This window comes from Oryzias latipes, chromosome 10 (genome assembly GCF_002234675.1).
Source record: "Oryzias latipes chromosome 10, ASM223467v1".
In the NCBI taxonomy this organism is placed as follows: Eukaryota; Metazoa; Chordata; class Actinopteri; order Beloniformes; family Adrianichthyidae; genus Oryzias; species Oryzias latipes.
In genome coordinates, this window is record NC_019868.2 from 12,226,694 (window position 1) to 12,242,412 (window position 15,719).

Below are 15,719 nucleotides of genomic sequence, written 5' to 3' on the forward strand. Positions count from 1 at the left end.
TCTAGCACTGAGCATTAATGCTCAAATGAAATTTACATATGAAAGCTCTTAGTTTTTCCCGCTCTGCTCAACTTTGCTCCACAGCTGAGCTTCATATGTGATGCATAGTGTATGATGCTTCAGATGGATCTGCTCTGATACTCTTCCACAGGCATTTGTAATTAAAAAGTTGCTCACACTCTGCGGGGCTGTTGTTTGAGGATCTGTTGAGGGATTTACGAAGTGGATGTGAGGCCTTCAGACCAGCAAGATTTATCCAAAGGCTACATAAAAATTCAAGCCCAAATGGGAAAGGTGGATATTTCTTCCCATCTTCCTACATTTTCTAATAGCAGAAGACTGGAGGTCAGGCTGGTATCTCTTCTTCTGCGGCCATGCCTTGAGGTGAGGGTGAAGAGGCTTTTACCACAGTAAAGTTAAAGTGCTGTTTGTGAATTCTGCAATTGCTCATGAAGGGATCTAGAAGTAATCCACAATCGATGTGCAATAAATCTCAACGTTTGATGAACGTTAGGTCTCAGCGCAGTCGTCAGTGAAGCTGCAGATCCCTACTGTCCTTTCTCTATGTGACTGAACTTCCTTCAGACTTTGTAAACCATCAATGATTTCTTCTAGTAACATTTGAATTGAAATAAAAAATATATTTTTCTCACTGATGCAGCAGGGTGTCAATAAATCTCTGTGGATGCTGCTTTTAGCTACGTACACACCGGACATAACACCTGTTTCGCCCATGGTGTTCACATTGGAGAGCGCATGTTCACCACCTACAGTTAGAAGAAGCTTGGTGGGAAATATCAAAGCAAATCTGGTGAATCTTGCTCCTGTCTTTTTCTTTAACAGCTCTAATCTGACATATGAAAGACTGAGTATCATAGACTACTGGCCAAGCAAAACCATAATTAATGACGATTTATCGTATTTCGGGCAGATACTCGCTGCAGTGTTTTACAGGTAATTACCCTAGGGCGGTTCAGTCAATTAACTCACCTGCTCAGCGTCCTATTTAAGCCCAGGTGCGCAGTCGTTCATTCTCTTTCTTACCTTCAGCGCTCATTCTTCGCCCCACCCTCCTCCCCGGCTTCCACCTGTGGGCTCCGTAAAGGGGGGGTTTTGTTAACCGAAAGTGTTATGGAAATTTCTCATGGAATTGAACGGAGCCTTATGCCAAACGAAAATATGTGAATGCCAACTTAAAGAATGTGGAAAATGTCAAATAATTATTTCTTACTGCAAGAGTTGTCTGACTGAAATAATTTTACCACCACTTTTCAAACAGTTGGAAATTTCGTAAATTATAAGGGACACCATCTATAACACATAACTAATAAATCTGAGTCCCTGATTGGTCAAAGTTCAACCTGTTTTAACTTTCAGTGTGCACGCTCAATGGCCACGCGTTCTGTGTGTACTGCCCAAAAATGGTCGTGCAAACTTGCGTAGCTAAGCGTGAAATTGATAGTTTTGAAAGCAAAAGCCTCAAATGCGTTTTTACGTGTGTTTACATGGACTTTTCACTGAAAGTGGCCTCTTAAACGCATGTTGCGGAGGATGGAGTGAACGTAACTTAACACTACTTTAGCATTGAATCATGGGTATTGGAAAGAGTTTAGATAACTATTTGAAACTTAAACACACTAAATGCAAATGTTTCATTTAGCAGCCCTATATATTTACAGATTTGTATTTATCTGATGTACATTAACAACAGACATGCAGTGAGGCCAAAAAGCATTTAGGACTGGTTCTGCACGTTTTCCCATTGAAAAAGATGAGAAAGATCTGTAATGTTCATGATAGATAGACTTAGTGAGAGACAGAAGGTAAAAAAATTATCCAGAACATCTTACTGATTATTTAAAGAATTTATTTGTACAGTATATTGAAAATAAACATCTAGCACCTACAAGCAAGCTGGAATTTTGCTCCTCACAGACCTAAAATCTTTTTTAACCCTTGTGCTATCTTAGATGACCCCACCCTTACTTTGACGTGTTATTCCTACCAGGACAAAGGTGGATAAAGGTGGAAAGATTTCATGTAATCCATGGACACCAGTGAGGTTCACAAATCATTGAAGAAAAAAGGTTCAGTGCACTGTCTAGTGGGTCTAGATGACCCAACTCCCAATGTTAAAGTGCCTAGGATAGCACAAGGGTTGCGACACTCTTCTGTCCTCCACTGGTTACTTTTTTTAATGTCGCCTGTTTAAACTGGGCTAAACAATCAGACTGCAACCCCTCCACCATAAGCAAGACCAAAGATCTGTCAAAGGACACCAAGAACAAGATTATAGACCTGAGCAAGACTAGGATGAACCACTCAAAAACAAACAGCTGAATGAGAAGAGATCAACTGTTTGAGAAATTATTAGAAAATGGAAGATCACCGACAGCTTTCCTCCACTAAACGGGGCTCCGTGAAAAATATCTCCTGTTGGAGAACAAATGAACTTCAGAAGGGTGAGGAAACAGCCCAGATCTACACAGTCCAAAAGGTAAAACTAAATTTCTCTCTGGTGCAGCAAAAACTTTTGATATAATGTGCAGCTATCTGTCTGTCATGTAAATGTGCATATATTTATTCAGTCATTAATTCTAAATTGCTTGCTCTACTGGTGCAGCCCTTTGGCACCAGCCTGTGTGGTTCACACAACAGTTTCAGACAATTCATTTTGATTATCCAGTGTTAACCCTTTAACAGCTTCCTCATAAATAGTGGAGCACATTTTGAAAACATATTTTTAAAATTTTTATGGTGTTACGTTACTTGATTTTTCTTGTTTGTGTTGTAAAAGGGTTAAAATTAATCTGAACTGTAGCAAAACAATCAAGAAAAATTTAACCTATTGAAACTGTTTTTTTTTTTTTTTACACTTTTGATGCTACTTTCACACCGGGCATCTGCACGCTAAACTTACACGTTTAGAATATGGTGTTCACATTATACTGTCATTACCCGATACTACTGCATGTCCTCCATCTAGAGTTGGAATAGTCTTGGTGCAAAATGTCAAAGTGGTGCAAATCTGATGAATCTTGCTCCAGGCTTTTACTTCTACAGCTATATTCCAATTTATGAAAGACTTGGAGTCATAGAATTCCTGCTGGGCACAATTATTAATTTCTCCTCCATGATCAATTTTCAAACTGTTGGGACTTCCATGAATCCATACGTCACTACCAAATCCGAGTCCCTGATTGGTCAAAGTTCAACCTGGTTTAACCTTTAACAGGTATTCAATGACCGCGGGTCTTGTATGTAGAGCCCGAAAACAGTCGTAGAAACGTGCGTAATGACGTATGAACACAAGAGTTTTGAACATCCAAAACACTCATATACGCTCATTAACTGACTTTTAATTGAAAGTGGTCGCTTGAACGTGTGTTGCCGAGGGCCATGTGAACTAAGCTTTACACTGGAAATAAAAAAATCTGCCTTTTATTTTAAACTTGAAGGGGTCATAAGTAATTATTTGGTTAGCTGTTGTTCCCTGCAGATGGGCAACAGCATTTTTCTGCACCTAACATCCATGATTATGGGTCAAAATTGTACATTTGAAGGTCCAGCTGCTGCCACTTGTTTACAAAATCTTTTAGAATGGCTGCTTTGTTTCAGGAGAGATAGAGACTATCCAACAACGGCTGTAGAGCTAGCTAATTGTTGAAGTGTTCTTGATGGTGAATCCCACATTTTCCCTCATGTACCCAGCAGAGTGTGAGTGAGTCAGATGTAAAGTCCTTTGGATAAAAGCGTTTGCTAAATGAGCACTGGTAAACGTAATGTGGAGTGGTGGAAAAAGCCTGGTGCTCCGTGTGGTCTCGATTAAGCCGCACAGACCCCCTCAGTAAATCTCAACAGAGGTATTTCTGTGCAGCTTCCTTGCTTGTTCATAGGATTATGTCAAAACCAGCTGGGGGTTTTTCCCTTTTTTTCCAAGCAACTTGAAGGAGGAATAGAGAATGATCAAAGGGTCTTTTGGGAAGATTGTCTTTGAAGCTTGTGGCTGATCGATGGAGTCGAATCTTGCTGAGGCTTTTGTTATTTGGTAGTTTAGAGAGATGATCTGTTCCTTTAAAACGCAGCAACTCTTCAACTGACAAATTATGCATTTATCTTAAAAAATACCCAAACACAGATTCTTCCGAATATTTTACTAAACATTATAAAATATTTGCTGGTAATTCAGCTCTGGTAAGGTTTTTGTCTTGGCCTTCAGGGCATCATTGTCGATTATCTGAAAGACACAAGGCTGCAGTCTAAAAAGAACAGTTTTAGCAGTCCAGCTTTAGTTTAATATGATGTTGAATATATGATGCCTTCCCACATGAAAAATCTATCAGGACAAACACTTCTTGAAACATTTAAAAATGTGTTTAAGGTTCTGCTTTGACTTGGCTTGTTCTCCTCCTCCTCATTGTTCTTTCTCCCCACCTCTCCCTTCATCGTCTTCAATGTTCTCCTGAGTGGTCAGGGGCCGCTCGGGACCCTGAGGTGTGTTCATCTCAGTGCCCACACCTTCCCACAGCACAGAACTCTGGGACGTCTGGCTGGAGCGCAACCGCTGACGAGGATGCGTCTTGTGGTCACCCGGACTGAATGATTGGGAAACTCCAGAGCCTCCTCTGGCCAAGCCGATTCCCCAGCCATGGCGGGAGCCCAGCTTACGGCGCCCCCCGGAGCCAGAGCGCAGATTGGGAGTCCCAGGAGCAGAGATGTCTGGCTCAGCGTTGGAGGATAATTTCCTTTGGAGAGACGGAGAGACTGGAGCGCTGCGAGGATCTGAAAAAGGCATTTAAATTTTTTTTTTAAATGATTCCTGAAATCTGATTTGTGAGAAAGTGAAACATGGCATCATTCTTTTCATTTAAATGTTCAATTTAAAAGTTCTCAGTGATCTTTTAGGTGCTTAGAGTTCTCACTGATTTAAAGACCCAACAACAAACCTTACATCTGGACTGCTTTAGCTTTTTGAGCCACTTTTTGTACATGCTTCACTAATAAGAATATAGTAACACCTGTTAAACCACATCTGCTTTGAACAAACCAACACTTTAACTATAAATGTAACTAATTTATTTATATTTATTTAATTAGGCATCTGCAGTGTGTGTACATTTTTATGTTTCAGATAAATAACAGCAGGGCTGATAAATGATGGAATTCATACATTTGGCATGACATGAAGCATGTTAATTAATCAGCCAATTTTTTGCCAGGTTTTAAATAAAAGACACCGGTTGACAAATAAACAGACTAAGCGAATTAACAGACAGGCACATCTTTGAGTGACTAAGAGCTGTTGCCGTGGAAACATGTGACACGGCTTCTTCTTTCAATCAAACTGAAATGATTTTGGGAGGCTCCAGAGGTCGTTTGGCGTTTATTGCTCTAGGTAATTATTGAGAGAGTGACGACTTGTTTGTTTGATGTTATCAGATATTGTAAAGCACTAAACAAAAGCAGGAAATTTAAAAAAAAAAAACATGCAATTAACATTATAGCCTTATTATTATATCCAAATAGGCATCTCAAAGTTCAAAAAACTTGTCAATAGACAGATGGTAAATCATTCAGTAAAGTAAACATTTGTCTAAATTGAGCATTACTGACATAAATGATGAATATGTGTGTATGTCAGAATGAAAAAATTGGACTGCAACTGAAAGTAAGTAAAAAAGGTCAAACAAAAACATTAATGAGGTAAATAAGTATGTAAATATGTTTATCAAAATATGAAATATAATTACAATATTCCAGTTTTACAAAATGCGCTCTAATATCATTTTCAGGTGTTTTCCTTTGACCTAAACTTTACTTTGAAATTCCCCCGTTCTTTTTGACTATGTAACTTCCTGTCTGGATTACATCGTTGATCATCACACTCTCTTTGCCTTACCATTAGGCTAAATAAATAAGGATAATGACAATTTGTGTCCTTGAATAGCCCAGGGGTCTGCAACCTGAGGCTATGGAGCCAAATGTGGCTCTTTAACCCCTTCATTGTGGCTCTATGGTTAAAGAAAAATAAAAAAGTTTATTATTTTAAAAAGCAACACATTTTTCAGACTACAAGGCACATAAAACTAAACAAATGTGGGGCTCCTACGGGGTTGTTGTCAGCAAGGAAATGACCCAAATGGCTCTATAAATGTGGAAATTTGCAGACCCCTGGAATAGCCACTTCAGGTTTTGTTTTGTTGTTTTTGTCATTTAATATTTACAACATGTGTTTATTTTGTTGTAATGTTTTTACCATCATCTGAGATTTTAGTTTGTGTGTGTTAAAGAAAAATATACATCCAACCTCTTGCTACCTCAACCCTCTGTTAGGTTCCTCTACTCGCATGATTTGTGATATCTAATCTTACTGCAGATTGGAATTTTAATTGCTGTAGTTCCAGCTGTAACAACAACCTGAACAGAAGACCATCCCAACCTGCAGCAATTCCAACCCGTAATGACTCTTTGCAGTTACTAAATGACTTGCATGGACTGGAGAGGACTGGCACAACAATTCAGCTTCCCTTGAGGGATTAATAAAATATTTTTGAATTGAAATGAACACACTAAGTCTGAGAACCCACCTTAAGGTAAGATTCAACTTCTGTATGGCAGCTGGTGAACACCGGTCATTACAACCCAATGAGCTTTTTTGTGACAAACACCTTTGTACAATGCTGACAAAGATTTAGAAGGCTGCAGGACGGCCTTGCACATGTTCTGCACCAACTATTTGTAACATTAAAACCATAATACACAAAAAAGGCCTTTAGAAAAAATTAAGAATATCAAGGGCACATAGGTTAAGGTCCTATCAAATCAGTAATACGTTTACAAAAAAACTAAATGAACTAAGGGGCAAAATAAGAAAATATATAAGTGTTAGGTTTTAGCACAACTCTGCGTGGTATAAAACCTGGAGGAGGAGGTTTAGTGTGAAAAGTCTTTCCCAGCATTCCTTCTGTTCTATTCTTTGTGGAGACTGTCTGGCAAACACGATATAAAGATCTTCTTTATTATTAAAAAGAAACACCCTCCAACACTTAGGAAAGCAGGGCTTTATGCAGGATAGAATGAACTAAAGCCTAATGGGGAGCAATATTACTGTGTTCAGAGTCTGATCTAATGCAACCTTGAAACAAGTGAGTGGAGGGATTTCTGTCCAACTCTCAGTCAGTGAATGCATAAAAAGGGAATGAAGCATCTCAAATCCTTTTCTTTCAAAATGTAGTTGGTGCAGAACGCCAGCTTCAGGGAGTCCCGGCTTTCTACAAGAAGAGATCTAAGGAGAACAGAGGGGCATCAACTCTGCCTGCACTTGGTAGTCATGAGATGATTTATATGCGTGCCTGTAGCTGTGCTTAATGGAGGAGCATGTGGGCATATCTTTGTGAAAACCAGTCGGATGATATTTTTGTGTTTGTCGATGTGTGTCGTGCCTCACCGATCTTAGGTGCGTCTGATGTGTACTCTGCGCCGTCGGCCAGGTTCTCCACGCTGCCTGCGGCGGTAAAGGCAGCCCGTCCCTCTCTCCCTCCTCCCCTGGGTTTGATTAGCTTCTTCATCCTGTCTGCGATCCAGTTAGATTTTCTGTGAAGACACAAGGGGACAGAGACCTTTGACGGAGAGGGCCGAGCGTCTGCATGTACTCACACTGATTCCCTAAAGTAAAAACACCAAGATTCTGTATCTGGTAGCATTTTTTTTCTGAGCAAAGACAAAATGCCGGCACAATGTGTGTTTAGACCGTAATCTATTTACATGCTCATCTGATGCTACTTCAGTAAGATGAAGCAGGAAAAGGGTAACAATTATCTGTCCATAAACTGAAGGGAAATGGAGCAAGGCTGAACACCTGGTAAAATGAAATACTGCCTTACAGTAAAAGGTTGAGACGTATTCCATTATGCCATTTATAAACCCTTAATACCAGAATTAGTTTGTTTGCAGCTTTTTTCTTCCTTTACTTTGAAGTAAAATAAACCATTTTTCCTCACCACTCTGTTTCTTTTTTTTTCTTTAGCTTTCTAACAAGTAAAAAGGAGCTTAGACTATAATTAAAATGTGACTGCAGTAATCCTCAACAAAACCCCTTTTAATATTAGGGTATAAACGGTTAATTGGAATATATCATATTTTAGATTTGTTTCCCCTTTTTTTGAAGCAAATTTATTAAAGAAATATTTATCTCATTTCACAAATCATATTTTGATCATGAGCTAAATGTCCAATTACCTAAACGCTGACCCAGAATATTTTCCTCTTTTTTATCACATTTTTCTAGTAATTTTTACCTTGCACTGATAACTTTAGAACAAAATTATTTTGGGGGAAAATTGTTATGAAAAAGTTACAGAATCTCCAAGAATCAAAGAGAATGCATTCAGTCAGTCATGGCAAAACTTTGTTACATTAGAAGCTCACTAGTTCAAATTCGGCTCAAACCTGAAGCTCTGCCTCTGCAGAGGAACAAGAACAAGTTTGGGAGTGTCCATTTCGGAGGCAACTCGCTTTAAAAGTCATTTATTCATTTATCTTCTTCCGTTTATTCCCTTTCGGGGTCACGGGGCTGCTGGAGCCTATCCCAGCCACTTGTGGGCGAAGGCAGGGGACACCCTGCACAGGTCGCCAGTCTGTCGCAGGGTATGTGTCCACAATCACACACCCATGCACACTCACTCTCACACCTAGGGAAAATTTAGATTAACCAATTAACCTATGAAACATGTTTTTGGATGGTGGAGGAAGCCGGAGTCCCCGGAGAAAACGCACGCATACACGGGGAGAACATGCAAACTCCACACAGAAAGGTCCTCCATTGATGTTCTGGTTTAGGTCCCCCAGCCGGGACTTGAACCGGGGGCCTTCTTGCTGTGAGGCAAGACAACCACTGCGCCACCATACAGCCCCGCTTTAAAATTAGACTTTTACCATTTGACTGAATAATTTCAGATCCATTCTCCTACAATTCTGCACTTAGGTCTGAGTTTTTTTCCCTCCTTTGCTGATGCAAACATAGTTAAAACGAAACAACTCCAAATATGCTTCCTCTGTTTCATGCCCCGCCCTCTTTTTGTAAAACAAAAGCTGTGCCTGACAGCAATGTGGGATTCTTTTTGTGGAAAAAAGATCAGAATGTTCCAGCACAAAGGTAAAACTGGGGTATTGGAACGGTTATGTAGATTAGGCTGAGAAAGTTGTCACTTATTTATGACTAGTGACAGTTTTTTTACATTCAAATAATTGATTTCCTGCTGTGTCCATTAAGATCTTGATCTTTTTATTCAGTCGGAGTTCAGAAGTCTTAAAGATTTATTTTTCTCTGGGCACATTTAGCTTTAACAAATGCTCACTTACACCCTTAAAGCTTCTGATTCCTATTTTTAAAAAACTATACTAGGATGATAACAAACCATAAATGCCCTTCATTTATCTGTTTATGTGTAATAAAACCTTTATCCACTGCAGGGATTTCCCATGGCAGTGGTTTTCACTGGTGTTTTTCAGCAGCCTGAGGTTATCTCTACATAGGTAAATATGTTTTCCACAGTACTTGGCCTTGTTTGGTGAAGGTTGCATGCTGGGCTCAAGGACTCTGTACTGATCCATTATCTTCTCCACCAGCTTCTGCTTTTCCCGACGGAGCTCACTTAGCTTCTCCCTGCAGGAAAACCAATGAAACATCAGAACAAAGCCTCTAAACGAAAGAACAAGAAAAGATCCGTTTGATTTGTTTCATGCATTCATTATCACTCTGTCAGTTCTGAGGATGTGCGACTTGGCTGCAGGTAGTGGCTCTACCTCAGCCTTTCTGCTGAGAAAATAAGCCTTTTGGTTTATGTTTGAACTGCAAAACACAAGACAAGTGTGGTGCTGATAAGGTTCAACTGCAGTGTGGACAAAATGTGAGCGCAGAAAAATCAAAATGTGGGTTCAAGTATTTTCAGATTGATGCTCGTTTTACAGTAAAGACTGTTTAACCTTCCTATGGAACCCAAGTGTCACAAAATCAAACATTTGCTCACTAAAACCAACAGGAAATGCGTGCCAGCAATCAGAATTCAAAGTGACAGAAAAGTGTGTGAAAAAAATAATTCACTACTACATTTATGATGACAGAGAAACAAGGACAGACTTCAAAGACCCACTCTAAATAAGGGTTTTAATTTTGGGTGTTTTTAACAACATGGTCTTGTAACTTTTTTTCTGATGATGGAGGAAAAGATTTGAAGAAATTTAAGCCTAAAATTGTATTTCTGAGTCTTTCTTTCATTCTGATGCATCCACTTGCAGACAACGAGAGCCATATACGTCATTGTTTTCCTTGTCCGAGCTGGAATCTGGCTCAAACTGTAGGGCTACAATATTGTTCGCCTTCCTTTTTTTTTGCAAGCTAGCAGAAGGGGAGTGTAAACAGATGGACGATGGAAAATGGAAGCAGGCTTACTCCACACCAGTGGTCCCGCCACCGACTCAAAGGGGAATTTCTTATAAACTCCTGACGCTCAGCAGAAACTATGTTCTAGAAAACGGCACGGCATCTTTGATTTTGGCTAAAAACATCATAATCCTAATTAAGAGACGACTGGGAACACTGTTTCACTCGATCAAAGGATAATTGGAGTGGGACTTTAAGAGAATTGTCCAAACAGAAAACAATTGCACAAACATTTAAATTACTGGCAGTAGATTTCTAAGGAAAAATACGCATCGATCTAAAGTAATGTGCTAGTGGAGAAAACAGTTTCTCAGAGGTGATAGACCACTGACTTTGTTTACATCCACGCTATATTCACAATAAAAAGGCATGATCTATAAAAGGAAATATGTTTATAGGTGCTACATCATTTCCATGTGTCTGAATAAATTCTGGGGGAAAAATGGAATTGGTGTCACATTTTATGTAGTTTCTTGTTTACAGTTGCTGAACAAACAGAATGACCTTAGCAAGGTCAACTCGCAGAAAGACACAGACATGACTCACACAAATCCATAGAATCAAAACACTGACGTACTGTTAATCTAACATCAGGACAAGGTAAAGGTAAAATTCCTGTCAACCTTTGAGCACTGAAACAATAAAAATGTGCTCCAAAAATGGAAATGCTACACAAACACGGTTAAATATTCTTCTCACTCAATGAGGATATCTACTTTATGACTGATGAATTTCAAACAGCTAAAATGCATTTTCATTTGAAAATTTGCACAACAATTTTAATTGCAAAAACCTTTGCCTTCATTTAAAATTGTATTTTTTAAAAGTGTAAGATTGTCGTGTATTTTTTCACATCTCATTCTAAATTGCAAAATGCATACTCGGATTACAAGCCTGCATTATATTTTGAGTTGTAAAATGCATTTTCAAATTGAGTGATCAAATTGCAAACTGAATTGTCAATTGAGAATTGTATATTACTTATCTTGCATGAAAAACGTCCATACCTTTTGTCTTTCTAGCATCTTATTTATCCTGCTATTATGTATCATCCATTTGTTTTCACAAAAACTGTACTGAAACAGAAAAATAAAATATAAATTGATTCCCATAAGACCAAATAATATACTATTTTTCACAGACTCAGTAGTTTAAAGCTATCAGAGACTTACAGACCTCGCCTGGGTGGGCTCCTCTTAAAATGTCTGTGAAGAGCTAACAGGCATTTTCCATTTAACACAGAAAATCCAAAGCATGGAAAAGTGATCCTTAAAAGAAGGAAAAGCTGAAAATTGATACACAAACGGCATAATTTCTAAGAGATTTGGCAAGCAGCTCTGCAGACTCTTGAATTAACCTACTGGAAAAGTGTCTCCTTCTGGGCTGCATGACCCTTAAAAAACATCTATTCTCTCTTGTGACCTTTACTTGGCATTCCTATGCTTTACTATTAAGAATTCTCAATTTTCCACTGCGCTTGCTTGTTTTTGTGCACTCACTGGTACTCCTTCTGCTGCGAATAATGCTGGTCACGGCGCTCAAGGCTCTGCTCCAGCAAGGCCCGGTTCTCCTTTAGAAGACTCTGGTTCTGCTCCATCAAGTGTTTGTTCTCTTCCTCCATGTTCCCCTTCAGTTGGGTCAGGAGCTGCACAAAAGATCAAATGTACCTTAAGGAAAAACGGCGTGAAAAAAGGTACATTTGCTATAGAAGTTGTGTAAGATCAACATCTTTAGAGGTGAAGCTTCAAATTCACAGAAAAAATAAGGATCTCAAAGCTTTGTTGACAAATGTAGCAAGCTGCACAAAAAACACTTTGGTTGTGTCCAATTTCCCTCAGTACTCACTACATAGCGTGCAATATATGGCGTTTGCCATTTTATAGCGCTCTCTCAAAATACAGTGCTCTGGAAATTTCCCATAAGTCTCTGCAATAAATTCACTGGATGCTATATGCTCAATAGATTGGCAAATATAGATCACATTGGATTCCATTTGAACAATGTGAAAAAAACTTATTTTAATTCATTTTCTATAAACAATCCAAGTTTTTATCTTTAGTATGAGGTGGATTAGTAAATAGAGTGTGTAAAATGTTCATACTTCTTAGTTTTTTACTTTGGGTAATCTCTGACATTACATTTGATGTTAAGAAAAATAAAATGGTGTCTGAATTGCTGTTAAGACCCAGGGCACTAATTAGTCCAGCAATGTTGTTTTTTTAGTTACTAGGGAGAAATCTCGGACAGAACCTTCATTTAGCATAAAAATATGGAACATTTTTATCAAGACTTCGGTGTATGTGACTGATAATTGTTTTTTTACATTTAAAATTGGCTTTAAAAGAAATATTTAATTATTTGTAGACAATTGTCTCAATAAACTTCGTAGTAAAACTAAAAATACCTGTTTGATTTATGTTGCAGATACTTAGGAGAAATCATATAGACATCCCACTGCTAAAGAGTGTGGCTGAATCTGCTGCACTTTGTTGTAAAGGTACAATTTTATTTTCATGAAATTACAATTTTATTTTCAAAAAAGCCTTTAGCTTTTCCTTGTAAAATTACAACTTTTTCATCATAAATTTATTATTCTATTCTTTTTTGGTGTTGTGCACGTTTTCGGTGTTGTTTTACTTTAATGTTCCTAATATTCCGTCGTAGACATGAGCAGGGGGCAGATATACGTTTTGTTTTGTTTTGATTTTTTTGCTAAAAGTGTCCTTTCCTTCCATATGTAATCCCTCTTTTCCCTACCCAGCTGTCCATACTGTAGCAATTTTCTAGTCGTTCAAAGTTCAATTCAAATTCATTCTTTTTAATTTGGAGAACACTGATTACTTCTGCCTTACGGCCCCAGTTTCAGTGCAATAAGGAGAACACAGATGTTTTCATCAATTAATGAGATTCCACCTTTAACAGAGGATACCAACACTTTCACACTAATTTTAACATAAAGGCTATGTTGCTTTTTGACAATTAAAAACATAAGAGCCTAACACAGAACACAGACATTACAGAAAAAAAGCAGATGTCAATTTTCTGTGTTAGAGATCTGTCTGAACTGATGAGGCAAAACTGAGGTTGCATAACAGTCTGTCTATGGATTATGTCTTTCAGTGAGTTCTTCACGTTAGCAGGATCCTGTGGCTTCACAGGTTTAAAGCAGACCTCCACTCTGCTTTTCATTTTTATGCTTTTGTTGTATTTCAACAGCAACTATTGAACATTTTTCATTTCAGTTTCCAAAGAGGCACAGCCGCTGATGAATGTGGGTGAGTGGAATTGAGATGTTTTCCCATTTTTCCACACAAATACTCCTCCAAGTTCACAGCCCTTCCCCAAACTGAACACAGAGGGTTATATTTGAGAGTCCCAAATGTTTGTTCAGACAGTGACCCTGCAAGGTTGTTAAAGCGGCCTTACAAAGTGATGTGGGATGCGACAGCCTTTATTACAGTCTGTTATCCCTCTCTACCGAAGAGTTGGATCAATGTTCCTATTGTTGCAATCCTGTGCAGCACAAATATTTTTGTTGGATAGCGTGACACACAAAGTACATGTTTGAAGACTTGGTAAGTTAGACCAGTGAGCCGGCTAAAGTGGTCTGCAGCATCCATCCAGAAAAACTCTAGATTCTACTCGACAATTCAGTGGGAACAAGGACCACAGCCTCTCTTAAAGACAAATTTGCTGCTTCTCCTGGTATCATGAACTCTCATTGTGTCACAAACAGCAAGGTGCAGGAAAAAGCTTGCCTTTTTGACAGATATGTCTTAGAAACAATAGATTTTTCCATCTGGGAGGAAAACATTTGGCGTGCAGCACATCCTGCTCCTCAGCAGATGAAATATTTGGAACATCAAGTGAGCCGCTCGCATGTTTGACGAGTTCAGGATAATTACTTGTCATGCAGCTCTGGAAAGAACGACTTGAAACAACAATATCTTTCAGACTTTTTGTTGTTTGTCATTGGATCTCTTCCTAAACAGCTGGACATATCAAAACTTGGTTATTTTTGGAATATTAATGCACACTAAGGACTCAGTGACCAGTTTTCAAGTTGCTCACCTTTGTTGAAATCCTAGGGAAAGGGGTTTGGTGTTTAAGTCAGTTTTCATTTTTTCCTAATTCTATATTTTTTATTTTTGAAACCTTGTTGGCACTGTGGAAAAAATGTGGTCCCATTATCATCACTTTTAGGCATGATGCAGATCCCTTTACACCAAGAAAATGTGATGAAAATGAAAAGTTTTCTTTCAGTTAGTTTTTGCCCTGGGTGAGTAGTACACAAAATCAATATTTTTAAAATACTTTTTCCAAAATGTGCTAACACATTTGTGTGAGCAGGCAGTGAAAAGGTTGTTCCTTCTTGACCTTCAGTGTTTCTTGGTCTGCAAAAGAGCAGGACACAGGATAGTCGTGTGGAAAAGACTAACATTTGTATAGGGTTATTTAGGTATATTCTGACCAAAGCACATCAAATAATATTTACTTGATGACCCACTCCACTCCAATGAAAATGCTGTTTTTGGTGTTTTTAACAGGTGGTATGAACCTCACGATGGAGGACATCTATAGAGAAAATGGATCTTAAAATTGTGCTTTTGAGTAATTCGACAATTTTAAATGTTGTGAATCAGGAGCTGCCGCTCTGAAGAAACTATGTCCTGGAAAACAACTCGTTTTTTTTTTGTGGTTAAAAACGGCATAATCATAATCATAAGTAAAAGACCACTGGGAACAATTTTAAAATAGAATAAAAGATTATCAGAGAGGGATTTTAACCCTAAATATCATTACCTAATTCTTCTCCAAAAAATGTGAACCTGAAGAAAATCTGCAGCATATGAATAATGTTAATATATGTACATTTATTATTATAACTGATAATCTTTATGAAATTATACTATGATAATTGTAACTTCGATTAAGCTGAACATTGTCCAAAGAAATTGCCATCTGTGACTGAACACCAGACCTCTAGAACACAAAGTTTCTGCAAAAATGTCCTATTGTCTGGAAAGTCATTCCAGTGGTTGTTTTACGGACGCTGTGCGTTCACATCAGGATGAACATTATTAATTATTTCAACAGAGCTAGCTGGGGAAAAAGGCAAAAGTCCTTCAACTGTCAAATTTAACAAATTCCTCGAACACCACCTTAACAAATCTCTGTTTAGCTTCTGCATGTAGTTATTTTTCCATGGTCAACCAGACGTTTGTTTTCACTTACAAAGACTGCATCAATTTTTTGCCCTTTTTTTTGCCAAATGTCC

At 38.3% G+C, this 15,719-nt stretch overlaps 1 protein-coding gene across 1 annotated transcript in view; it reads right to left on the minus strand.

The window, feature by feature from the left end:
* Positions 1-2,857: 2,857 nt before the first annotated feature.
* Positions 2,858-15,719, minus strand: part of LOC101172742 (girdin) — a 65,746-nt gene continuing 52,884 nt past the window's right edge. Inside the window, exons 24-27 of the mRNA XM_023959081.1 lie at positions 11,941-12,086; positions 9,557-9,664; positions 7,448-7,593; positions 2,858-4,782 (exon numbers count right to left, since the gene is read on the minus strand). Coding sequence (XP_023814849.1) covers positions 4,415-4,782; positions 7,448-7,593; positions 9,557-9,664; positions 11,941-12,086 — 768 coding nt within the window. The 3' untranslated portion in view covers positions 2,858-4,414. The remainder of the gene's footprint in view (positions 4,783-7,447; positions 7,594-9,556; positions 9,665-11,940; positions 12,087-15,719) is intronic.